The 26959-nt window shown below is 45.0% G+C and overlaps 1 protein-coding gene across 2 annotated transcripts in view; it reads left to right on the forward strand.

The window, feature by feature from the left end:
* The window catches only part of LOC144773449 (disks large homolog 2), a 583523-nt gene that overhangs the window by 281669 nt on the left and 274895 nt on the right, over window positions 1-26959 (forward strand). For both annotated transcript variants that reach the window (XM_078658480.1, XM_078658479.1), the window contains exon 3: window positions 17621-17696. In XM_078658480.1, the coding sequence (XP_078514606.1) occupies window positions 17621-17696 (76 nt within the window). The remainder of the gene's footprint in view (window positions 1-17620; window positions 17697-26959) is intronic.

Consider the following 26959-nt stretch of genomic DNA (forward strand, 5'->3'; position numbering starts at 1 on the left):
TTCGGGCATCAATCCATCTATGCTTCTTTCAACTCTTTCTTCATTTTCTCCGTGTATCTCTTCTTATCTTTATTCATCCATCTTTCTCTCCATGTGTCCTTCTCTCCATCCATTCAATATTTCTCCATCATCCCTATTTCCATTCGTCCTTTCTTCTCACCACCCATTCTTCCTTCTCTCAATCCATCAACCCAGCTATCCGTCCATCCATGTATCATCCATCCATCTGTTTCTCCATACTTCTCTCCACCCTTCCATTCCTTCTTTCCATGCTGTCTCATTCCTTTTGTACACATCATCCTACAACTCTATCATTCTATTCTCCTGCTGTACTATTTGTGATCTTCTGTTGCAAGATGAGTGACTCAGATCAAAGATGAAGGAGCCATAAAGAATATTTTAGAGGTTTTATGTTGACACATACTTACCCCTTGCATCTTAGCATTTGTATCTTCGTGCCCGGGAGGCCTCTGAATAAAAAAAGAAGGCTTAACAAAAGCCACCCCATAGTTGGGCTTCGAGTAACCTTGGAGAAGAAGTAGAGGAATGGAAAGTTGCAGAGGAATGGCACGTGATCATACAGACTCTAATAACAGCAAAGACCACTGGTTGTGGTACTCATGATACCTTCATATACATCCCGGCCAAGGATGCTGACTGGAGCTTTGGTATTCACTGTATCGTGCAATGTGCATAATGTCCCTTGCATCAAATATGCTTGTGATCTAGAAATTAATGGATTATTATCCTCCTCTAAATACTGTTGTCAACCAATCAATCAGGGTTTGTAAAGCTACTCACCTGTGAGGGTCTCAAGGAGCTGTGGGGTAGGATGGGTGCAGCAGTTCAGACTAAGTGCTGAGTTCATCCAAAGAGCCAGGTCTTGAGGTCCTTCCTGAATTGTGTCAGCGGCACGGCTGATTCCCCGAGTTGGATGGGCAGGGCGTTCCATGTCTTGGAGGCAAGGTAGGATGAGGACATTCCTCCGGTTCTGGTCTTGCGGATTGGATTCATGGGATGGTATCCAGGGAAAGCTGGGCGGAGCAAAGGTGTCGGTTGGGTACGTCGAATGTGAGGTATTGATTCAGGTATGCGGGTCCGGTATTGTGAAAGGCCTTGTATGTGTGGGTGAGAAGTTTGAAGGTTATTCTTCTGTCGACTGGGAGCCAGTGGAGTTCTCTGTGTTAGCGTTTCTTTATTATTTAGCACCCAATGGCTCTTTGTATTGTTTTATGGTTGAAAACTAAATAAAAATAAATGTAAAAAGTGCTTTTTCATGGGACTCTTGTGTCCAACCCGAATGGAGGGTCCGGCTTACAACGAGACCTCCAAAGTCACTTCGCATTTACTCACGTCTAACGGTATCCAGTTCATTCAGCTCTGGCAATAAGTAAAGGGACAACTCTGATTAACTTAGAATTAGAGCGCAGTCCTGAAGGCAGGCATCCATAGATTACCTAGGCCCGTACCTATATTCAGGTTCAGCTTGTGTGAAGGTTCTAGCTACTGCCCTAATTATCGTAACCGAGCTGTGTATCGTATTCACTCATGTTGTTTTACTTGCCTATGAACATATCCTACCTGAGCTACATTCACCTAAAGACTAACAAGTGCCATGAGGATTGCCAGAGCAATCAACGGAACTAGGGTTTGGTAACGGGAAACAACCTTAACAATGAAGTAATTACATTGCGTTACCATTACAAAGTGGTGGTTAAAACTACCTCGTTGTTACATCGCAGAACATTTCAACGCAAGTCGTTACGACGAGTTGCTATAGTTGACTTTCTAAACTATGGAATAGTGTAACTTACTATTCCAACACCATCCCTAGTGTTGCACACACTGGAGTTGGAGTAGTAAATTATACTATTCCTAAGTCCAGTGCGCCATCTAGAGCAAGTCGTTGTAACAACTTGTGTTATAAGGTACTGCGATGTAACAACGCTGTCGTTGTAACGACAGTGTTGTAATCACATGCATTGTAAACGCATGCAATAGTATGGTATATATTCTTTGGTAACATCATAAAAAGTCTGTCTGCCTAAATACAAGAGAAAGGAGCTCCGAGCCTCAAGGCTGTTCCTTTACTTCTAATAGCAAAGTAGTTCAATAGCCCCTCCATGACTTCCTTCGGGATGCCACTGTAGGTGGCGTCATTTGCTGGTTGAATGCTTTAAGTTTAATTTTAGGGGATGCACATATGGGTCTGGAAGCATCTCCCCTACCCCCACTCCAAAGCCTCTCACTGATAACGATAGTTTCAGTGAAATTCACTTAGCGTTCCTCCTCTGTTTAGTAAGATTTCAATCACTTTAATTTTTCTGGCATTTCTGTGTCCTTATTTATCATACACTGTTTTTCTACTTTTCAAAAGGTTCCAAGCGGCCCCAAAAACATACTTGCATTACAAATGTTTTTGCCAAAGTGATAGATGTCGCCAAATCAGAAGGTTCCTGCATCATACATTCCTTTTTGTAGCAAAACCCCAAGAATCAACTTTGCATAAGAATGAGTTCCTGGCTTATGCACGTGTTGTACACAGACAGCTCTAATTTCAGAATAACAAAACTGCACTGGGTGTCCTATTTGTGCACACCTGCAGGGAGTTCTTAAGGATTAACAGAAATCAAGATTCATTGAGCAAGCTGGTCACTCATTCTTAAACGAGCCAGGACTCAATGATCAGATCTGGGAAGTCTGTCAGTGGGAAAATTCTCCCTTGTGTGCAAAGAGGCTGACTGGCTTGAATAAACTGGGTAAATGTGGAGTCGAACGTCAAGTGCAGTATTTGTAAACAAATTAGAAGTGATGGAGGCACTCAAGCAGAAGAAGAGAATGCAGAAAAGACAGTGTCCTGGAGGGTTTGTTCTGCAGAAAACGATAATAAATAACAAGAGGATGTCAGCCAGTTATAGGGCAGCCTATGAGAATTTAGCTTTCAGAATAGTTGCCCTGTTCCTTATTTTATATATTTGTTTTAGAAAATGTTTAACGTACCCCACAGTGTCTATCAGTTACTGCAGCGCCATGGAAGGAATAATAACACAGTGGAACCAAGCACTGATCTACGAGATTGTGTGTGGGGATTGGATAGCAAAAATAGCTGGATGAATGAGTGGATGAGTGAATACATAGCTGGGCGATTGGGTGACAGAATGCATGAGTTAGTATATTAATGTTTAACTAGGTGATTGGGAGAGTGGATAGAGGGGTGGTGCGGAAAAAGCAGTGTGTGAGGCCTATTGCAATGTATGGTGGGCAAGGGTAGTGTAAGATGGTGCAAAGGAATTTTGATGGGGCAATGGCTGTGTGTGTAGGGGTAGGAGCGCAATGAGTTATGGGGGGTAGTGAGAGCAGGCCAGGACACTAGCTTTCTCAGTTCAGGAAGTAAGTCTAGTAAAGCTGATGGAAGTGAAGCGTATCTCTGCTTTCTCATTCATATGCCACGATTCCGAGTGGGTCTGGAACGGATAAGGTATTTACTGACACTGTGGGGTGTGGTATTCAATGTGTGCGTTCAGCACTTCCTATTTAGAGTTTTTCTCTGGAAAATTAGAAATTACATGGGGAATTGTGCTTTCTATACCTAATTCTGCATGCATTAGAATATACTGCATGTTTTTCATATTGTACATTGCATTAGATTTGACCAGCCAAAATTCATTTGGTAAAAACTTCAGAGTGTTAGAAATTAAGGGCCTCCCTACTGGCACTATTGCTCCGCCAGAACATCACTTTTTTGACGCTGCAAATTTATGGGACCACATAAAGCCACATTACGTGGCTTTTCATGGCCTTATGAATGTGTGCCCCTTTTATGCAGGACACTGCATGAAAGGGGCGTGCAATGGATGTTTCTGGGGGCGTTTCCAGCAACATCCATGGCTTTTTTATACTGCCCCAGACTAACAAGAAATCGTAAGTCTGAGGCAGCGCCAAAAATCTTTAGTCCTCCTCCTTTTTCCTCTTTCTATGTGTGTAGAAAGAGGAAAAAGCCTCTAGTGATTGTTTTTGTGCAGGAAGGTTTCCTACAGCAAAAACACCACAAATGAGGCCTTGGGTTACTAGTAGACTGGGTTGTGAGCCCTGGTCAAGCAGGAATCCCAAACCTAGTCAGGGTAAGGCAAAGCAAACCCCAAATTAACCTGTGCTCATCCCGCTAGTAGCTTGGCACAGAGCAATGAGGCGTAACTAAGGCACAATGTGCAGACTATTCATGCAAAACTTAAAACACTAACACAGTGAAAGCACCACACGAAAATCACCCAAACAAGGAAAGAAAAGTAGATCTTAATTTAATTATTAATTCAAGAATAAAACAACAAAGATCCAATCAATAAAACTGGAGTTATTATTTTTTAAAGAATAAACTGTAAAATAGCCCCTAAGGGCATAAAGCATTAACCGGGGATATCTGGTCACGCTGGACCTGGTCAAAGTCAAAAATTCAGGTCAACTGTGATGGAGCACAGGATGGATACATTCCCAGATCAGTCCTGTTGAAGAGTTCTGTTGGCATTGGAGAGGGTTGCGTGGAGCAACAAGAGCATTGCTGGTGGTGGTTGGTGTGGCTCAAAGTGCCAGCCCAGCATCGCAGATGGGTGGGTTGAAGCTTCGCATTGGCAGTTCTCCACATCGATTGATGCTTGCTGCGTGAAGAGATGGGCTAGCGGCTGCTTGTGCTGATTTTCAGTGCCAGAGGCGTGATTCCGGTGTGAACGTTTGGGTTCGCAGTTGCAAAGAGCCCAAAAGCTTGAATTAAGGGCCCTTTGAGCCACAGCAAGGGTCCAGGACCTGAGCGGTACCACTTGGGGGTCAGGAACTTGCTACATCTGGGTCCAGGAGCTGTTGGGGAGTATGTTATGCCTCTTAGGCTCAGATCAGGGGGCAAGCAGACTAGCCCTTTAGATCACCCTGGGCTCAAACTGAAATTGTGGTCCAGTTATTCCTCTCGGGAAAGCGGGCGGCAGAGACCAGGTCAGCACAGCAGGGTAGCAATTCCTTTAGAGCAGCAGTCCAGCAGACTGGCAGTCCTTGTAGCGCCATGGCAGTCCTTCCTCCCGGCTGACTATTTAAAGGTCCAGAAGTGTACTGAAGTGGTGGTGTCTGCTTTTACACACAGTTGTGCCTTTGAAGTGGGAAGAAGCTTTCAGACTAACTACAGATTGTATGCAGCCCTTTGTGTGGAGACAGGACACAGCCTACTCAGGTGTAGGTGAACCTGGGACCAGCTCCTCTCTCCCTCCCTGCCAGTGATGGACCATCCAGTCCCACCTAATCTCTCATTGTGAGTGGCTGTGTCGAAGGAATACACAAAGCCCAACTGCCAACTACACCCAGTCATGTGGCCAGAGTCAGACTTAAGATGCCAAATGGCTAAAGCAAGAGAATGCCAACTCAAATGAGGGACCACAGATGAGTGGCAGCAGGGTGAGTTCCCAAATTCTGTCCATGGAGGCAATATTAAGCTCTGCTAGCAAAGCCAATTGGTCTAGCATTTACAGCTAGACTTTTGACGTGGTCAGTGCTTGTTTTATTTTGCAATTTTTTATATAAAACTGCTAGGTTCTTGTCAATAATAAAAACCCAATTCTGGAAAAGAGCTGATATATTCTTTGGTCTTAAAAACACACATAGCAATACTAGCCCTACAATTAAATGGAATTATTTTGTGTGTGGATGTGCTACTTTATGAAAGGCAGAATGATGTTACTCAGAATGAAGTGAGCCATTGACTGAAGTGAGTTCACCCATTGTCTCATGTGGCATGCTGTGGTGGACAGATAAAATGTGAATGACACAACAATGGGTCAAAGGATTAAGTGAGCTGTCTAGAAGAAAGTATATTATATGGATAATGGTACTAAAATCAAAAAGGTCTTGGCTGACTCTAGATCTAAAAATATAGTCACACCTCTTCGGCTAATTTGTACAATAATGGACGAGCAAAGCTTTCCTCTCCATGATTTTAATGGAAGGGTTCCCCAAACGGGTTTAATAACATTTCCATTTCATATTCAAATCAGTCCCAGGCAACGGTGTATTGTCCTGACTGAACCGAATAACTATTTTTTTTCACTGGTAAAAATATAATTTAGAAGCTGTGTGATAAAATGCCCCTTCATGCATGATCACCCCCAATTTTTACTGAATTTGTTAGCTGTTCTTTAGATTCTGCACACTGGGACACTGCTGTCCAGTGTATGTGCTACGACCCTCTTAAACATGTAATAACAGACTAATTCATTATTGGCATATCTGACTCTCCTAGTATATGGTGCAGAAACTACACCTATAGTATGGAAAGTTTAATGTCACCTGTAGACAGCAGAACTTATTGTGCCATCCACTAGTGTAACAAGGTAAACATGGCGTTGGGCCTACCAATGTAGCCAAATGACTGCAGTTTAAACCTGTGATGCAACTGGTCAAAATAACCCTTTTGGCAGGGAAAAACCTGCCTTTTAAATGTTAGTAAGTCACCCTACAGTAGGTCCGTAGTCCACAATTTAGAGCGCCAAGTCTTTGAAATTGGGACATAAAGAAACGTAATGTTGCAGTCCCTACAGTGAGAAGCACCCGAAGACTATTTCCACAGTGGAAGGCTCTGGCTTAAGCAGCTGCAAAATTTGAATTTCTCCCGCTCTGAGGTTTTCCTGCCAAAACCATTGGCTTTGTGCAGCAGCTATCTAGCTTTCCGAGGACTTTGGCAGATACAGGCTGCAACCTTGCCCAGTTGGTGGATTTCAACTTCCATTTCAGGGACACATTCAGAAGGTAAAATCTTTGACGGGGGCTAACCCATTTGGTGCATCTGACCTATGCCCCATCACGGTGGGCCTAAATTCACACCTAGGTCCTGGTAAAGCGGGAAAAATGATTACTAATTGGCACTTTACTTTTTCTTGTCACTTTTTGCCTTAGCCCTTTCAAAATGTATGCCCCCAGTGCCCTTTATTAGTTCTCTTTGCTGGATTTTTGTCCTTTTGTGGTCATTTTATTTATCATGCCATCTTTGATTTCCCGTCCAATCTCTGCCACTCTGCTTTCATTGCTTCCTTAATTCTCATCTTATCAAAGCCTTGCAACTATTCCAATCCTTCCGTCAAACTTCCCTGTTCGCACATCATCTATGGCATGACAGGAAAATTAAATGGAGTTTCAACATGGTGTGCACCAAGAACACATGTCGGCATCCTCAGAAGAGGTTAAAAATGTAATTGAAGAAAAGAAAAATTTAGAGAGTTTGCACATGGGTAGAAAGGATCTGTGCAAATATGCTGTTATGATGCAACCCTTTGAGTCGGCTTTCCATCAGCCGAGAAGTGAAGTCCCAGCAGGTAAGGAGTGAGCAAAATTGAATGTATCAGTCACAGTGAATGTGGGTTTGCAGGACGTTCCATATTGAGAAAGTAGTGTTGGCTATACACATAAAGAAAGTCATCAATCTTCACCTGCTGGTGTGAGAATCACAAAATTCCCGGGTTGTGTTGAATTCTCACACATAGTGAAGAGGGTACCAACCTGGCACCCAGATATAATTGTATGTAGATATTCTCTGTATGTGATGCAGCTGCTCACAAACAGTGATGCATGCAAATCTCTTTTGCTACAAGAGTGGGGTGGCTAATGAAGCCCCTTTCATGTGAGAGCAGAAGTCTATGGAATGACTCTGCTCCTGAGATATGGAGATTATATATTTTCCACATTTCATCTGGAATGCTGCTTATCTTATCACGTCAACACAATTTGATTTTATTTGCTCCATTGTAAATGTATTGCGGCACATTTTTTGTTCACAATGTCACTTCATGTGATGTTATTGTAGCCAAACGGCATGTGACACCATTCCCTATGATGCCTCAAATATGCTAGTTAGCCTAGTTCCTAAGGAAACTAAAGAGTTCTACAACGCCCTGTCGCAGTGGTGGCGAATTTGATATTTTCAAAAATATGTGAGAAGTGGACAGGGAGAACACTGTGTTGCAGAGGTTACCAGCACATGGAAGGAACATCACTTAGCATTGGCGGGAGGTTTTTGTTCAATGACTGTTCTGCCTTATCTTGGCTCTGTGTTGATGTCTGTGGTGTATGATTAGATAGAAATAAACAAGGGTCCTGATTCACGAATATTTTGTTGTAAAGTACTCCAGTAGTAAGTCTGAATTCTAGGAGTAAGCTAGGAGTAACCCTGTCTTACTCCTGAAATCCATGAGTAAGCCCAGACTCCTTCTGGAAGTGAGAGACGCTTTAACCCCTTCACTGCGGCGGCTATTCCGCCGCAGTGCTAAGGGGGAGGGCGGCCGAGCGGCAGGCGCATGCTGGTGACGGAACCGCTCCGTCACCAGCGTCGGTTGCGCTGTGCTCATGACGGAGCGGTTCCGTCATGGCCCCGCCCGCTCAATAGAATGCGCCGCGCAGGCACGAAATCAGCGCCGCGCAGGCGCGGCGGCCGGGCCATGACGGAACCGCTCCGTCATCAGCACAGCGCGACCGCGGCTGATGATGGAGCGATTCCGTCATCAGCAGGGGAGTGGTTAAGGCATGGGCAAGGTGGGCTATGGCCCAGGGCCCCAGTCTTTCAGAGGGCTCTGTGATAGGGCAGCACTTTTCTGCAGAGACTCTTGCCTGGTGACCTTGAATACTTCTTTAATGTATGTGTAATACGGGTGATGTGTGAGAGTCTGTTGCAGACATTTTGCTGAGAAATGCTGTATTTGTTTCACGCAAAATACATTTAAAAAAAGTTTCTTTCAGGTCAAAACAGGACCTCGCATATGACAAATGGGAGGAAGTCACAAAGAATATTTGTAGCAATATTAATGAGCTGCTGCTGTGTGATAGTATTGAAAGTGCACATCACTATCCCAGAATATTGGATGTAAACACATTTAGAATTTGGTTGAGCGTGCCCGTGCGCTGCCAATGACCTGGCCAAAAAGGGCATAAAAGAGTTGAAACTGGATTATAAATTGAAATCTTTTCCGAACAGGAGCCCTAAATATATGTTTGTCCCAAGCCCCCAAAAATCCTTAAGATATCCCAGCACTTACTCATACACAAATGTTTGTGAATCAGTCGCAATGTACTCAAATGTATGCCTAAATATTGTAGCTTTGAATTATGCAAATGCCACCAGGGGCGGCCTTAGGCATGTGCAAGCTGTGCACCTGCACAGGGCCGCCAAACCCCAGGGGCCTCCACGCCAATATATATCCTTAATATTATAATCCTCTGAGGATGGATACATATTTGTGCGGCGGCCCCTGGCAGGGATTTGCCAGCCTCCGGCTCTGTTCCACTTCCAAACACCCTGACCCTCCCCTCTTCACTCCGCCCCGCCCAGACCCCCTCTTCCGGGGCCCCTACCTACTCTCCTGCCCAGGGCCGCCATGAGCCTAGAGCCGCCCCTGATGCTACCTTGACAACTATAGGTTGTTCACTTTTATCATATCAACTTTCTGTGGAGCTCAAACTCTGTTTTCAGCTCCCCCCCATACCTGTGAGACCCTCCATTGCCTACACACAGCCTTCTGCCCACTGCTGCAGCCTCAGGGGGGCTCGAAATGACTTCATTCCCATTTGCGGGTCCGTTCGGTTACACTGTCCCAGGGTGAAATGAATGCATCCAACCGAGCTGCAGATACAATCCTTTTACAGAGAAAGCAAATTGTGGCTCTGGTTGGTATCCGCAAAGTGTCATGCCTCCTTTCAGAATCAAATGACAACAGAAGAAAGCTAACGTCTGTAGTGGTCTTTTTAATTTAAGCGTAAACAACCTATACTACAGCCTGTTCTTTTGCAGTCAAAGTGCACAGACGTAAGTTTACTCTTAGTAAGGCGAACCGGGAGCAACACCGTGAAGAGAGAAAGGGGGCCTTTCACGGGGGAGGTAAATTGCCATTTCAGAATAATTTTTATCATAAGCATAACATGCTATGTTGATTCGTCACGTATGCTGCCAGCTTACATGTCAAAGGTAAGTAATGCAGATATGTGTGGATGATCCATCTTACATTCGAGATAGGCCCGCTGTAAATGTCTCAGAAGACGAGGAAGCTATTCTGTAAATGACATCCAATTTACAAATATTGAATAGAGTTTTTTTAGAGGAACCAAGAGAATGGTCTGTTAAAACAACAAAAAAGAAATTGCACAGTGGAAGTTAGATTACAAGCACTGTGCTCCCCTCGCCCCCGCTTCATGACATCATAGGAAATAACATCACACATGTGACAATGCATTAACTTTGGCCTGAGTAATATCATACAATGTAATATCACATGAAGTGGCGTCATGCAGCTGCACTTAGATAATGAGACCCTTAGTTGTGTTCAGATGTTTGCATAATTCATAAATCTCGTGCAAATGACACATATGACACACAATGAAATAATTACATGACGTCACTACGACACTGTCCCAACATAAAGTGCCTGGATCAGTGCCCCCTTATACAGTGCCGAGATCAATATGTGTCATAAAAATTATGTGGTAAAGGTAGTAGTTGGCATTAGCAGCTAGATTCATCAATGTCCCAATCTGCGATTCCTTAATTGCGAGAAAAAGCGAATCGCAAATAAGGAATCACAGATTGGCATTCATGAAAAAATGCGAGAAAAAAAAGCGAATCGCAATCGGCCGCAATCGCCGATTGCGATTTGCCGAAAAACGCTAAATATCCGCATAACCGGCCGAAATCCGTTCTGAAATTGCGATATCGCAAATAGCGAGATCGCAAATTGCGATCTCGCTAAGTGCGAGATCGCTAAAACGGGAAGTCGCATCTTGAGCCCAGTGATGACATCACAACCAGGAAGTAGGCAGGTTCCACCCTCATTCAGCAGTGAGAGCCTGTACAGGGAGCATCACATTCAGAGGTCCCCTCCAGTGTGCCTACAGGAGTTGTGCAGGATACACCCAGTGTCAAGCATGACTGAGGAAGCTGCAGCTGGATCTGCTAGTGGGCGCAAAAGAAAGATCAAATTTTCAGAGCAGGAGCTTGAGTTCCTGATAGAAGGAGTCTGCAAGGACCACAATCGCCTGTTTGGCAAAGATTCGAGGAGGGTGGCCGAGGCGGACAAAAGGCGGCTAAAGTTAACTCTGTGGGGGTGACCCAGCGCTCCGTGGACGAACTCAAAAAATGGTGGTATGACCTCAGAGGGAGGTCAAAAGAGAGGATAGCGAAGTGGCTGGGTGAGCGTGTGGCGACAGGTGGAGGGGAGCCCACTGTCCCACCGAATACACCACTGGAGGACCGAGTGGAGGACACAATTAATCCACAGGCATGCGTGGGTGTGACACAGCTTGACTCCTCCCGACCCACACAGGACACACCAGGTAAGTGCCATGCGACTGCGACCCCCTGTCCCCTAACAATGTCCAATACTCCAGAGCCTCCCATATCAAAGCCCAGTCATGCAGGCAAAGCACACCACTAAAGCCCTAATGCATTGTGGGACATGTAGTCTGACCACATTTACCATCTTGCCCCATTAAGCCACACATGTTTAGTGAGAGTCAATCCTGCAGCCGGTCAGGGAATGGTAGTCTGCATGCATGTAGGAAGTCCAAATGGGTACGAAACATGTCACTAATCAACGTCCACTTTACATCACAGGTGGCGCAGATGTCCCAAGCACTGACAGCGATGGCCTGGTCATGGACATCACGGAGGACACAGAGGGAGATGCAAATCTCTCCCCACAGCCCGGACCATCTGTGCAAGCTCCCGCACCGGCGCTCATCACACCACCTGCCCCTGTGGCCAGTGCCACCCCTGTGCCAGCACGCGCTGCAGTAGCACTGCCTGTCACACAGTCCCCAGTGGGACAACCTACACCAGCTCCAGTTCGCCAACCAACCCACCGCTCTGCGGCTGTGAGGAGCCAGTCCAACGGACTGGTGAGGGGTCAGCGCTCCAACATTTCCCATGCTGGTAGGGGGCTAAATCTGCAAGCAGGTGGCCTATCCATCGAGCGCAGGATGCTGCATGTGTATCAGACACAGGCATGTAATCTTGGGGCCATCCACCTGCAACTGGACAAGACTGCCCGAAATGTTGCTTTGATGTCTGAGCGGATGACAGCTGCCATGGAGGCCAATACACAGGCCATTAACAGGCAGCGGGAACTCAATCACCGCAAACACCGCCAACTGCTGACCCGCCTGTCGGCGTACACTCGCTCGAACTACATCATCGGCAACGCTACCTCGCAGCTCTCGCGACGCTCCTTGGCAATGCAGGTCCAAATGGTCCAGTGCTGCCAGGACGTCGCGAGCATGTGGCTACTGCAGTCCAGGCCATGCAGGCTGCAAACCATGGCCGGGGGGGTGGGGAGGACGACACAAGTTAGGCCACATCCAGCCATAGTGGCCAATCCATCCCTCCGGTGGTAGCACCCCGCCTCAGCAGCAGGCCCTCTGCTGCCTCATGTCCTAATCAGGAGGACGATGGGGATAGGAGGCTGGGAGCATCTGCCCGGAGGGGCCATTGAACATTTACATTGACTTGAGGGGCCATGCTGCTGGTACAAGCATGCCCTCCTGAAGGACAGGCATATGGCGCAATATGTCAGTGATGTACAAGTTACCTGAATGACAAGTTTATTGTGATTTAACAAATACAATTGGTTTGACTACCTTAATCTGACTCATGTCATTCTTAATGTCCACATGCATGAGTCAAGTAATGGGTGTGGGGAGTGGATGCACTAGAAACAGTTAATAGTGATGTGGTTGCGGCGCCTGTGTCCTTCAGCAGGATTTTCCTCACGTGCATGACGCACATGTGGAGGTGGGCGGTTGTCCCCTTCCGACTCACTGCCAGAGATGTCAACAGGGATCCTGCGCTTGGTAGCAATGTTGTGAAGGATCGCACACACGGCCACGATGCGGCAGCAGACCTCAGGATCGTATTTCATGGCCCCACCTGTCTTGTACAGTATGCGGAACCTGCTTTTCAACAGGCCAAATGTCCTCTCAATACAGTTCCTTGTGCGAATGTGTGATGCATTAAATCGCCGTTGCTGTGGAGTTGCAGGGTTGAGGTATGGGGTGAGGAGGTACTCACGGAGAGCATAGCCGCTGTCACCTGTATGTAAGGAGCAGAGGGTGAGTGCCTGTTCTGCGCAGCTACATGATCACAACGTACACATTTGGGGCATGTGTACTTACCTAGTAGGTGTCCTTCCCCAAAGTCTCCCCTGGCCAGTCGTGTGTGGATGCCGCTGTGCCTGAAGATGAAGGAGTCATGTGTGCTCCCAGGGTACTGTGCCACAATGTCCGTGATTATTGTTTTGGCATTGCACACCATCTGGATGTTGAGGGAGTGGTAGCTTTTCCGGTTGCGGTACATGTACTCCGTCTCAGCAGGTGGGCAAATATGGACGTGCGTACAGTCAATACATCCAATGAAGTGTGGGAATTGAGCTACATTGTAAAATTGCAGCTTTGTATCATTGAGGTCCTGTTGGCTGGTGGGGAATGATATATAGTGGTGTAGCCGGGTCAGCATTGCCTCCAGGAAACTCCTTAGGCAGCGGGACATGGTGGGCTGGGATACCCCCCCTGCAACTGCGACCATCCCCTGGAAGCTTCCGGAGGCCAGGAGGTGCAGGCAGCACAATACCTGCACATGTGTGGGCACGGCATTGGTCCTCCTTGTAGGGTGCTGCATCAGGGGGTCTAGGTCCCGGATGAGCTTGATTATCATGGCCCCACTCAGGCGGTACTTGGCATAGATTTGCTCCCTGGTTTGGCCCAGAAGGGTGACCCGCTGGCGGAATATCCCCTCCTGTATCCTCCGTCTGTTGCGTGCAGCTCGCTGCAGCCTACGCCACCTCACCAGCATGTAAAGTCCAGGCATTGTGGGAATCACCAGGCTCCAGCTTCATGTCCTTAAATGTGTTTGATCAGCACTGCACCTGTTGGGAGTGACCTAACTGTTTTTTGTAAAAAAAAAAAATCAGTACTGGTTACCACCTGATTTGAGTTCTTCTTAATTTGCGCGTCGCAAATAGCGATTTTCTAATTTTTCGCTTTTAGCGATTTTTCATGAATGGCAATTGCGACTTCGCAATTGAATTCGCAGAATCCATGGCTTCTCGCTATTTCCGATTCGCAAATGCCCATCCTCCAGGATTCTGCGAATTTAATAGCGAATTCGCAATTTTGGTTGTTTGGGTTTCTTGAATTCCTTCCCTTCAAATTGCGAGCGCAATTGCGAATTCGCAGCTATTGCGAATGCAATTTGGCTTCATGAATCTAGCTGATAGTGCGCTAACATGGTATATAGTTCTCTGGCATGGTAAACATGCTGACACAGCTGTTTGTGCCATATTATATGCGGTATGCTGCATTTATGTGCCACCCATGGAATCAAGAACCACTCCATGGCTTGAGGCTGAAGGGGTACCTGATGAAGGAATAATAGAGATGGAGATACTGAGATCAGCAGGTCGGCATACAGTGCCTAATGGGTAGAGATGGGGCAGAAGGGGAACAATGGCGGGCATATCAGATCAGGCTGTGACACAAAGTTTGACTAATGAGTAGGTGAGAGAATGTGTTACTATTTGTTTTTACTTTTTAAATCTGCACAGGCCCAGTGAGGCACATACTTTGTGTATGCTTCATTTAACCCCTCCCCTGCTGATGACGGAACCGCTCCGTCATCAGCCACGGTCACGCTGTGCTGATGACGGAGCGGTTCCGTCATGGCCCGCTCGGCACGCCTACGCGGATTCCGCGCCTGCTCTGAGCGTTCTATTGAGCGGGGCGGGCCATGACGGAACCGCTCTGTCATAAGCACAGCGCAACCGACGCTGGTGACGTAGCGGTTCCGTCACCAGCATGCGCCCGCTGCTCTTCCGCCCCGCCCCCTTAGCACTGCGGCGGAATAGCCGCCGCAGTGAAGGGGTTAAATTGTTTTAATCATCATCATTGCCATGGATGCAAGACAGCAATAAAAATGTTCAGATATCTGGTGATTAATGATCCTGCTTGAGACAATCCTTTGCCTGTTGGTAGTTTTGAAATGCAGATAAGCTGTAGTTATTATGTATATAGCTCAGTGGGTCACTGCCTTTTTCACAGAGATTCTTGTGTTACTTGAAGTTCAGAAGTTACAATTCTAACATAGGACAGTGACCTATGAACTGTCAGCAAAGAGCTGCCTACAAACATGAATGGTTTGTGTTACTATATAGTTAGAACTTCCCCAGTCTTTCATTATTTTAATGTTGCTAAAAAGAGTTTGGGCCGATATACATTTTTATTAGTAAAGCCAACCCCTATCCACTGGTGTATGCTTTAAATCCTGAGTTTGTGCTTCCCCAGCCCAAACCCTCTTAAAATATACTGCCCACCAGTATGCATGACATGTGATTCCTACACATCCTTATTGACTTATGTGGCATTCCCTATAGACTGATTTATCTACTTGTATGAGTCATTGTCTCCGTATAATGTGTGTGTGGTGTAAAGTACTGTGGCACACTACACTGATATGAGTAAAGCTATACAACAAATGAAATGCATATTAGAGAGTGGCTACAGAGAGATGAAGGGCATTGTTGGAGGATGGTAGTAATGGTATCTGCGGAAAAAGAGATCATTGGTGGGGCACCAAGAAAGACATTTGCAGTAGGGCCATCATGGCCTTTCCGTTTTTATTTAATTTGAGGTCAGGTCATTAGGGCAACTGTGGAACATATTAAAGTATGTGCTAATTACATTTACTGCTATATTCGATAAAGTGTGAACGTGATTTTACTAATGGAGAATAATTAAAGTGGAGCTGGATGATGGCAGCCCAGGGTCAGCTGTGAGATAAGGTGCACAGGAGAGGGGTGGTAGAAAAGTGGATAATCAGGCCTGGAAGTACTTGTGTTGAATTCTAGCCTGCTGGAATTAGAGGGTTTGAACTTAGGTCCAGATATTGCTCTTACTTTCAAATAACTCTCCACATGCTCTGTATACATACAGAATCAATCTGTTGTATCATGGTGACTGTTTGCAAGTAGATATGATGTAGTCTAGGGCGTGTAGGCTACCTCCAGAAGCGACAAATTGGGCTTGCAGTGGCTCACCCGAATGCACCCTTGGCCCACCCACAAAAAAAATCCTGGAACCGGGCCTGGCTGGTACAAAGACATGATGTTGATGTCTAATGGGGAAACATACTGGACAGCTGAGGCATGGACTTGCTTTGTAGGGTGCTGCTATCTCAACTATCTGAGAGTATTAAATTGCATTATTTGACCCTGTAAACATTATTAGGCACACAACTTTGGACATTGTATTCTTGTTTGAACTAACCAGTGCATGGCACTGAATTTTCCATTGCCCCGATGCTCCGTTGCAGCACAGAGGCAGCCCCGAAGCCTTTGTCTTCTTCAGACATCCTGAGGCCTGATTGGGCGATAGTGACATTTGCGCGGTTCCCAGATTTAAGCGCTGCTGGGTTTCACAGAAGACGAGCCAATCACTGTAGGGCATGGTGTGTCCTTGGAGCGCGGATGTAATCGAATGAAGCAGTGACTGGCGCGTTGGGGGGTTTGGGGGGGTGTAGGAGACCGCAAAAGCACATTGCTGGGTGGTGCAAAGTAAGGGGAAGGAATGATGTCATAGAATCCCATCGATTCACTCCATGTCCGGCTCTTGGCTGGAGTCTCTTCCTCAGTGTATACAACTGTAAATGTCTCTGTTCGTTTTATTGTTAGTTGACTGTGACTTGACAGTGTGAAAGAAGGGGACATTTACCCAGTGGCTCAATAAAGTTAATTCTTATTATAATTCGATGCTGTGACCGACTGGCCACGAGTTCACATCCTGACGAGGCCGCCTCACCCCTCCATCCTTCCGAGGTCAGTAAACAGAGTACCATTAAACTGCGTAAATACAACATGCGTCATTTACTGGAGTTAGAGGCGCAAAACATATGCGATGAAGTTGTATATAAAAAAGTCGTGAACATTATAAATTCCTGAGTGATTTGTCTTACTTCACTTCTATCTTTTGCTACCTATTCTGTGCACATATTGTTTGCAGGGAGGCATTCTCCTGGTTTCTACATTCCTGTCACACACCAGCTCACATACTTATTGACATTGTTATGGAACAGCCATTTCTTAGTCTCCCGTATAATGCAACCATAGGGGCGCGGCGGAACCCCAACCAACGGTAACCATCTGTCCCCGGGGGCTTTCCGTCTCCCCCCTTTGCCTGTTGACCATCCATCAGCAGGTGCTCTGGTGGAAATATAGCTGGTATGACACACTGCGCCACCGAGCTCTTAAGTACGGTTTCCAATAGGAAGAGAACATTGTTCAAAGCTCATTTTCTCGCACTTCAACAAACTTCACGAAAAGTGATTTATGGGGTCCCAAGAACCTTTAACTCAGTCTGAACATCCAGCAAAACAGTACTCTGCACGCTGAAAGCAATCAAATATGTTTGAAGTTCGATATGCCTGAAATGTTTCCCTCTGGGGCTCTCCACCACTGACTCGCAACCCATTGCATAGTAAAGTAAGTTCATGCTTCGAGGTATGTGCTATTTTGGGCCTCTTGACTTGCCATCGGGTGACGTGTTCTTCCTCTCGGATTTTCCCCAGGGTTGAAAGGAAAGAGAGAGCGAGGTTGAAAACGGTGAAGTTCAACTCCAAACCTGGAATGATCGACCAGAAAGGGGTAAGTTGGCGGAATATATGAAATCACAGAATATTTTTAGTTTTCGTGGATATGGATGTGATGTCTTTGCGTGTTATCCCTGCTGGAAGTTGTGGAAGAATGTAGGGCGGTAATCGAACTGTGACCGATTCCTATACCTAGATATTCTATGAACATGAGTATTAATGCAGACTGGTAAATTACACAGGCACAACACCACCCAAATAGATACTGATAGTATTTCTACACGGTGATCGCTTGAGTAACCAAAGACATGGTGACCCAATAAACAGCAGCAAGACAACTAGTATTAATTTTGGTGGGTTGATTGCTAAAGAATAAATGTTGATTCTGAGATTCTTTCCAGGCTGCCCATCCATATAAGTAAACTAGGATACCAGCAAGGGTCTAGCATAATTGGGGCATCAAAACCAAAGGGAAAAAATCAATTTAAAAAATCTGGTTTTAAAAATGTGATGGGGGCACCAATTGCCTGTTTCGCGTAGGTGCCAGGTGTTGCCAGCCAGTTTAGGGCTGCTTCTGACTTTCTCATCTAAAGGTGGATCACATAGCATTTTTACTGAGAGTTATGGGTCCACTAACTGCACTTTTACATGAGCCGGAGCACAATGTGGCAGACATTCAAAGGAACTGTACAAACTGGGCCGAAACGTGTGGAGCCCTCAATGTCCTCCATTCTCAATGGAACAATCCAGTACCTTAAACACCCAGTGGGCTCTGTAACTTTCACAGACATTAAGACATTGTATTGGGCACAAAAGGTAAATGTTCAAAAACAGTCAGTCGCTTTGAGAGTTATTTCTTTTAGTTTGCGAAAGGAATAGACATCATAGTGGTTTCTTTTGGAAACAGTTTTTGTTGTTGATATTAAGTGACCCTGGAATGCAGTCCTCACTCACCTTGTTTCCTTATCAAGAGCCTGATTCAGAAAGATGTTGGTGTGGGTAGGTGTTACTTAAATTTTTAGTACTCCTGACTTACTACTATATTCCAGGAGTAATCCAGGAATATTCCTGGCTTACTCCCAAAGTTCCATAGTAAACTAGACGTACGCCAAGAATGAGACACAGCAGAAGTCTTTGGGGCTCACTGCCGCTCTGCTGTTGTTTTGTAATTTACCAATGGCGGTAGAGATGGTGATGATGAAATGAATAATAATGGGTCGGTTCAAGCAAAGATGTATGCGTGCACTAACGTGGACTTGAGTCTGTGCAAGAAATGAGTTGGTTATTCCCACAGGGAAGCTGTGATTGGACATCTTGACCTCCATAGTGCTCCTTGTGAATCCCCCCTGTTAGGGTAAAAGCAGCCGCGGCCCGTGCAGGTAAGAGCGATGGGGAGGTGGGGCCAGGTTGGGGGGGATTCAACAGATGACCACGGGGGAATATTAAATAAATAATTAATTTTCCCTCATCGTTGCCTGCCAAAATACCCCCCACCCTACCCGACCCTACCACTCTTACCTGCACGTGCAGCGGCTGGGCAAAACACCTGCTACAGAGCTGCCTTGTGTCAAGTGTGAGCATACTTCCACGGTTATTAGTCTTTTCCCTTTTAAAGTGGGACCTAGTGTTGGCACCTATTAAGGCTTCTCTGCCGAATTCTGAGTTTATTTGTTCCCTGGACCAAGGCATCCTGCCTCCTGCAGTTAGGATGGACACCTCGCTCCATATCACTCCAGACTTTGTTTCCACTGCTCGGTCTGTGCTGGTGGTTGTAGACGGTGGGCACCGGCACTCGTTTTTGGAGACCAGGACTTACATTTCACTTTCGGATATAGAAGTAGAGGAAAGGAGAAAAAGTCCACAAAGGGAGAAGGGAAGAAGTGAAAAGTAGAACAGCAGTGACATATGTATTAACCTGGAATGAAACAAAACCTGCAAGAGAGCTACGAAGTGTAGGTCGAGGAAGAAAGAGGCATGAAGTGGAATAAATACTAGGAAAACTTGGTGTGCAGCAACCTCAGCATTCAAGAGCGCAGGCGAAAGGCTCCTAAGAAGAGCTCTTGGCGAGTGAGCTTACATTTTATTACATATTAAACAATATTTGTAATCTTAAGCTTTTATTATTGCACAACCTAATGCACAGTCGCAGCTGCTGCCATTATGCGGCGGGGAGGGGCAGCAGGGCAGCAGCAGGGGCGGGGGGGGGGGGGTGAGTGAATTAAAAAAAAATAAACGTAGCTGATCCTGCAGCCGCCTCTTGATTCTCCTGCTGCTCTGAATCCTGACATTCCCTGAAACAGACTCCCCAACCATTCCAGACACTGCTCTCATACTATGAGAGCAGCGCAGGGATTGGATTGAGCAAGCTGCTTAGACACTCTGCTCAGGCACAGGGAGTCTGTATCATTTCTCTACCCGGCTGTAGATTACAGCCGGTTGAGAAACATAACTGCACATGTCTGTTTGGCCGGCCTAAGATAGCCAGCCAGAGAGACATTCACACTTAGAAGTGCACAACCACTCTTCCCTGTGACCCCTGCCCCGCCCTCCCTGCACGTGCAGGGATAAAATATCGTTTTATTTTTCAGCTGCTGGCGCTGAGCCAATGGGGCGATGCTCTTCCGCCATTGTGGAGGAGCCGCTGATGCTAATGTATTCTGGGTGCTGTACACTTGGCTTACCTTCCTTTGTACTAAACGGACTAAGACACCTGGCGAAATAAACTTATAATTTAACCCCTTAGCTGCGGGGGCTATTCTGCTGCAGTGCTAAGAGGGAGGCGGGGCCGCGCGGCGCTCCCGTACTCATGATGGAACCGCTCCGTCACGGCCCTTGGGTGAGCTGTGCTTGTGACGGAACGGTTCCGTCACGGCCCCACCCGCTCTTCAGAACGCTCAGCGCAGGCGCAGAATTCGCGCCGCGCAGGTGCGGCGAGTGAGCCGTGACGGAACCGTTCCGTCACAAGCACAGCCCACCCGAGGCTCGTGACGGAACAGTTACGTCACGAGCACGCAACGGGTTAAACAGACCATGTTTGCATTGATCAATAGAGTTAGCTTACAGAGTCCATAAGTATCTTCTTGTTTGACTTATTATTTTGGCTATAGACAAATGCAATTTGAAGAACTTTTGAATAATTGAGGATGCTACTTTTTTTATTGAGAAAAGGTCATTGTCAATAAGAGATGCTAAATGTTTCAATAGTTTTATTTTCCATTTGCAATTGCTTTGTACTCCTTGTCAGACTTTGAAGTCAAAACCAGCAATTATCCAACAATCACTATCAGAAAATAAACGGCTTATTCACAAAGGTAAATTCGGTCATAAACATAGAATTAAGACGAGTTTGCCCTTTTTATTTATGCTTGCTAGCAAATCAGAAAGGATTTCCTTGCAGCTATAAAATCATTCTTGGGACAAAGGGGCATATGTATCAAGCCTTTTTCCCGTTTGCAAACGGGCCGATTTTTCAGAATCGACCCGTTTGCGAATGGGAAAAAGCCTTTTGGGATGTATCATCCCAAAAGGCCATCACAAAATAGGAAATCGCAAAATTTGCGATTCCCTATTTTGTGAATGCATTTAAGGAATAGCAAATTGCTATTCCTTAAATGCAATTCTGAAAGCACCCAAGTTGTGCGAATTTGCCTTAAGAAATCACGAAATACCACCAACTTCAAGATGGTGGTAATTTTCGATTTCCTAGAAAAATGCACTTTTTTGCATTTTCCAAAGTGCCACGTGGGGTACCTGCATGCCCTTAGCGCCACATGTGCACATATGCATATTTCAGGGGTGCAACAGGCAGTCCTTTTGACACACTTGCACCCTTGAAATTGCATTCACAATTTGTGAGTACCTAATGGGTTCTCGCAAATTGCGAATGTCTTCCCATTCATTCCTATGGGCCTCGAGGCCCATAGGAATGAATGGGAAGGTATTCCTTAATTGCGAAACGCAATTTGCGATTCGCAACTAAGGAATATGTAGGAATCGTAATTAATATTGCGACCCCTACATACATTTCATATTGAAAGTCCTTAATAGCAATTTGCTAAAAATCGCCATTAAGGACTTGAAAAACGGTTTTTGATACATATGCCCCATAGACATCTCTACAGCTGTAAATCCCACCCAGTGGGTGGGATGTGGGCATTTCAAGGTGTGTGGTGCTTAAGAAATTTGGGCAGGCTCACCAACCCATACTTTTGGGGCATTTCCAAACTCCTCTCCTCTCCCTTTTACTTTCACCCTCATAATAGTTCGGACTTTACTCCAGCCCTGGGATAGTGTAAATCCTTATTCGGGGAGATAAGGGAAATTGATCATCCCAGGTTTGCTAGAGGTGTGCAACAAGAGGCTTCTTTATGGGGACAAATATTTCCCTTGAAAGATGGTTTTAATAAAAAAAAATATGCATTTTCACAGTGGATCCAGTTCTCTATGCACATATCTTTGCAAAGGAGAACTAACAGAAATAGGATCCTGCTGGGATTGTCACATGACCTTCCCACGATACACCTTGATACCTGCTTTTCAGGGGCAACCCTGCAAATTTTATAAAGTCCAAAAAGTACCAAAAGTATGTTAAGGAGTAGCCATCAGTCTTTGCGCCGCATGTTTACGGGTGTACCAGACTCTATATTTGGGATTAACAGTGGTACTAGTGGTTGACATAAACTGTATATTAAATAACACATGGGATAGGCAGTCACCAGAGACCCCATACACAAGATGAAGAATCTGAGACACATTAGTTAGGATTCAGAAAAAAGCCAAATTAGCAAACGTTTGGCAGAATATGCTCCCAGCAGAGGAAATCTACTATTTCTTGTGAGCACCGCACTGCTCACATAGCAGAATTGTGTATCTGTTGATGAGTCACAAAAGTAACCACATTATGGTCAGATATGGTCAGGACCCTGTCAGATCACTTGTTCTCTGAGGGAGACAAAGGACACATATAGTGGCTTGGAGGTTGAGGGTGGAAGTACTGCAAGAGTTTTCAATTTTTACGTAACCCCTCTGGCCAAGGTGATCAGAACTTACAGCTTTGAAGTAGTGTCATACGCCGATGACACTGAGATTCTGATCACCTTAGGCCCAGATCCAGCTGACACTAAGTTACGTTTTCAAAACGGCAAGATCCACATTGATAGATGAATGAATTCAAACCAGCTACAATTAAACGGAGGAAAATCTGAAATAGTCCTTTTAGGCAAAGCTCAAGACACTGGTCAAATGAGTGGTGGCCCCAATCCCTGGAACTCTGTCCAGTGTAAAAATAATCAGGCCGGAACCTAGGTATCCAAATAGACAATAAATTGTCTATGAAAGATCAAGTCAGTCACTTAATTGGCTCCTGTTCTGGCATTATGCGAAATTTATGTAAAGTTTTCAAATGGCTCCTGATGGAAGGCGAGGAGGCCACTAGTCCAGGGCCTGATTATAAACCGTATAGACTATGGAAATGCTCTATTGTCTTCAATAAATGAAGATCTTCTTCCCCGACTACAGGTACTACAGAATACCGCTGCTAGACTGGTACTGAATCTCCCTTCAAGAACTCCTTCAGCTCCCAGTCTAAGGCTCAAATCCTCTGCTTAGCCCATAAGAGTCTACATGGCAAAGGCCCCGGATACTGAAGGAAGAAACCCACCTGGTACCTTCCCTGCAGGACGTTAAGATCCAGCAGTAAATCTCTTTTAACACCCACTAAAATTCGTACCTCTAGAATGGGGGGGAGATCTTTCTCTTTTCTCGCACCTGCCCCTGGAATAAATTACCTTTACACCTACGTGTCATCTCAGATCACAATTGTTTCCGTAGGGCACTAAATACCTGGTTGTTCGATACTTAGCCAGCCTATGCCTAAACCAAGCTTTTGATCCTCCATAAAGCGCCATGAGACTTTCCGGTGATATGCTGCGCTTAATAAATACTCATGATTTGATTTGATTTGATAATTCAGGTAAGACCAATTCTTTACAGGTATTGGACAATTTCAGCATCAAAGGGGATGGAATAGAAATGTCTTAAGGTTATATATAGTAAGCGTAATATACTTGTGGAAAATATATGGAGTCAAGCTTGAACTTAATATGTTCATAACTGAATATGAAAACAAAAGCCTACAACCAGATGTAGAGTCGCTCACAGATGCCTGGAAAATGGAGGCAGTGATCCAATTGAGATACAGATTAAGGGAAGTATATACCGACCTAAATCAATTACCATGCAGTATGTACATATAGTGCGTAAAGCGGGAGATAAATACGTTTACTGGAATGGCTTGTCATCAGAGAGCAACCAAGTATACATAAATACATAATGTTAAATGATAAAGAAGAAGAGGTGAATACACAGGAGGAATTAAAAACGGTGTTTGGAAACTACGATAAACACTTATTTTAACGACCACCTAAGACTGCTCCTACTCTGATACCTGATTTGTTGGACTTCATGGACTTGCTGAAGTGCACACAAGAAAAGAGGAAGGAGTTGTAATGTAGGCCCAGTGAGTGGAACTCTAGGAGGCTATCTGAGATTCAGAGGAAAGATACCCAGCAGCAATGATCAGTCTTCAGAATTCTATTAAACCATTTAGGACCTGGTAGTGTACAGATTGTTAGAGGTTTATCTAGAAGCCAGTGAGATGGCGAACCCTATGAGATGGCAACCAGCCAGTCACCTTGTAAAAAGCAAAAATTAATACTATCTCCAAGCAAGATAGTAGTGACCATTTGGACTGTAAGTCTTACAAATCTCTGTATATGATATTGAACTATTTAGTAAAGCCCTGGCAATTAGACTCCTGAACATGAACAGCAGTCTTATGCACCCAGATCAAAGCAGATTTATCTCAAGGAGAAACAGTGTTTTAAATCTGATGAGATTGTTTATTTAGTTATCTATTTATTATTTTTTATCTACTTCAGAGTGCTGAGGACCTTAGGTATGCGTATGAGTCCTTCCAGAGTCTTATTCGAAGCTCTGGCTTTATCTGACATTTCCATCGTACGCAGTTCAGTTGTATGCAAATTTCAAGAGCTTGGTTTTCAGTAGATTTCTTAAAGGTTTTGTTTGACCCACAGGAATCCCTTCAGTACTTTCCACAGGCCCAGACCCTGGTCTCACAGTGATCGACCTCCGTGCATCAACCATTTTGAGGATGCATTAGGTTATGCGGTGTATAGTTCTGGATCATATATTTCTGGAAGGCATGTAGTGGAATGAACATAGATAATAGAGTCCTAAGTTTTCTTGACCATGCAGAGAGCCCTAAATGTAATCTTTGTTTCAAATGGGAGTCAGTATAATGCGTTTAAAGTTGGTCTGTTACTGTCATAATTGTGAAGGTTCAGGATGATTTTGGCTGCCTGGTTATGCATCCTTCAAGCCTAACGATGAGGTACTTATGCATCATCTGGAGGCTGAATGAGGAGGGTTCATGGTAGCAGGATTCGATATGGAACAGTGATCAATGGGCCCAGCTAGCAGTACATGAGAGTAATGTTGAAGTATATGATTTTTGGAATACATTTCATATGATGGAGCCGACTTCTTTAGACAGTGCTCACTGTAAGAGCAATCATGGCGAGAGAGGGCTTGGAAAGGGATAGTCACACGTGTTGTCCCTTTTCATCACTTCTAATTTTATTGGTGATGGTGCTGTTGACAGGTAGACTTTCATAAGAATTGGTAGGGAAAAAGAGTGAGAACGTTTACACAAGTAGTGTCAATGTACACTATGAGTTGGGATCCTGTTAAAGGAGCTCAATACTTTTGTGACAATATTGGAATTAAAAACACACTGAAATAAATCTACATAGTTTACACTGGACGGTGTAGTGGGGATGGACATATGAGCTTTAGCAGATCTAGGGATGAAGTGAAAGATAGACAATTTTAGGTATGTGAAGAGATTAGAATCCGTCAGTAATCAGATTAATGTGGATGATAAAGTGCAGTAGAACATAAAGCTCCTAAAGCTACCATAAGATAACAGAAGTTTGGGCCTCCTGATTTTAAATAGTAATACATAGCCTCACCAATGCAGCATGCAATAGGGTAATTCATACATGAACGACATGTAGAGAATACTGGTTTGGTTTGGATTTGATGCACCCAGGATTCTTGGATGGACATCTTCTTGCAGGTGAAAACCTGCCAAAAGGGAACGCATATATGGCCCAACTTATGTGGAATATATGACAGTGGTGGCTAAAATGAAATTAAGCATTAGCCATATGCACAATAGATACCTCAGTGGAGATTGTTGTCTTTTTAGGAGAATGAGACAGGATATGGCAGTCATCAGGTGGATAAGAGGGGTTGCATTAGGATGGGATGCCTGTTTTCTGAGAATAGACCTTTTGCATTGTAAGAGTTGCAAATTCCATTTACGGTCTAAGCAGGACAATTCTACCTTATGGAAGAAAGGGTAGGATAGAACTAGGTCAAGAGAGATACACTGGTGTCAGTGACATATACAGCATTACAAAATGATGGACCTTATCTAGCAATGTTGGTTAAGCGTAAATCAATCGATTGATTGATTTACAGCTCTGAAAATCAGCATTTTCAGAGCTCTGCACTGTCACTCCTGGGGGTATCTAGGCGGTGGGGTGCAAGGTCGGCATCAAAAAGCCAGGTCTTGAGGAAAGGGCAGGAAGAGGGAAGAAACAAGCAAAAAAGGCAGAACCGAGAGCAGAAAAGGGAAAACAGAGCAGAAGAGGATGAAACAGAGGGCAGAAAAACAAGCAGAAAAGACCAAACAGAGGGAAGAAAAACGAGCAGAAAAGGCAAAACAGAGGGCAGAAAAAGGCAAAACAGAGAGCAGAAACTGAGCAGAAAGACAGAATTGAGGGAAGAAAAGACAAAACGGAGCAGAAGAGGGCAAAACAGAGGGTAGGGAAACGAGCAGAACATTCAAAATGGAGGGCAGATAAATGAGCAGAAAAGGCAAAAAAGAGGGCAGAAAAATGAGCAGGCAAAACTGAGGGCAGAAAAACAGCAAAACAAAGGGCAGAACAACGAGCACAAAAGGCAAAACAAAGCAAGAAAATATTTTTATCTTTACAATTTCACCAAAATGACAAAAATCCAGTGTAGGGAACAAGAGATATGAATTTTTAAAGAGTGTGGGATTTGTATTGTGTGCGTTGCCTTAATTATTCACTGAATTAGTGTTTCACACACCTGTCTCCTAAGCTGAGCCTGCCCACTCGCAGCCAAGCAACCAAGGGTTGAGCATGGGAATAATTTATTGAGACCTGTACTGAGCCATTAACTGTGTTAGTGGCCTTATTGCCAGTG

Source organism: Lissotriton helveticus, chromosome 8 (assembly GCF_964261635.1).
Source record: "Lissotriton helveticus chromosome 8, aLisHel1.1, whole genome shotgun sequence".
Classification (NCBI taxonomy): domain Eukaryota; kingdom Metazoa; phylum Chordata; class Amphibia; order Caudata; family Salamandridae; genus Lissotriton; species Lissotriton helveticus.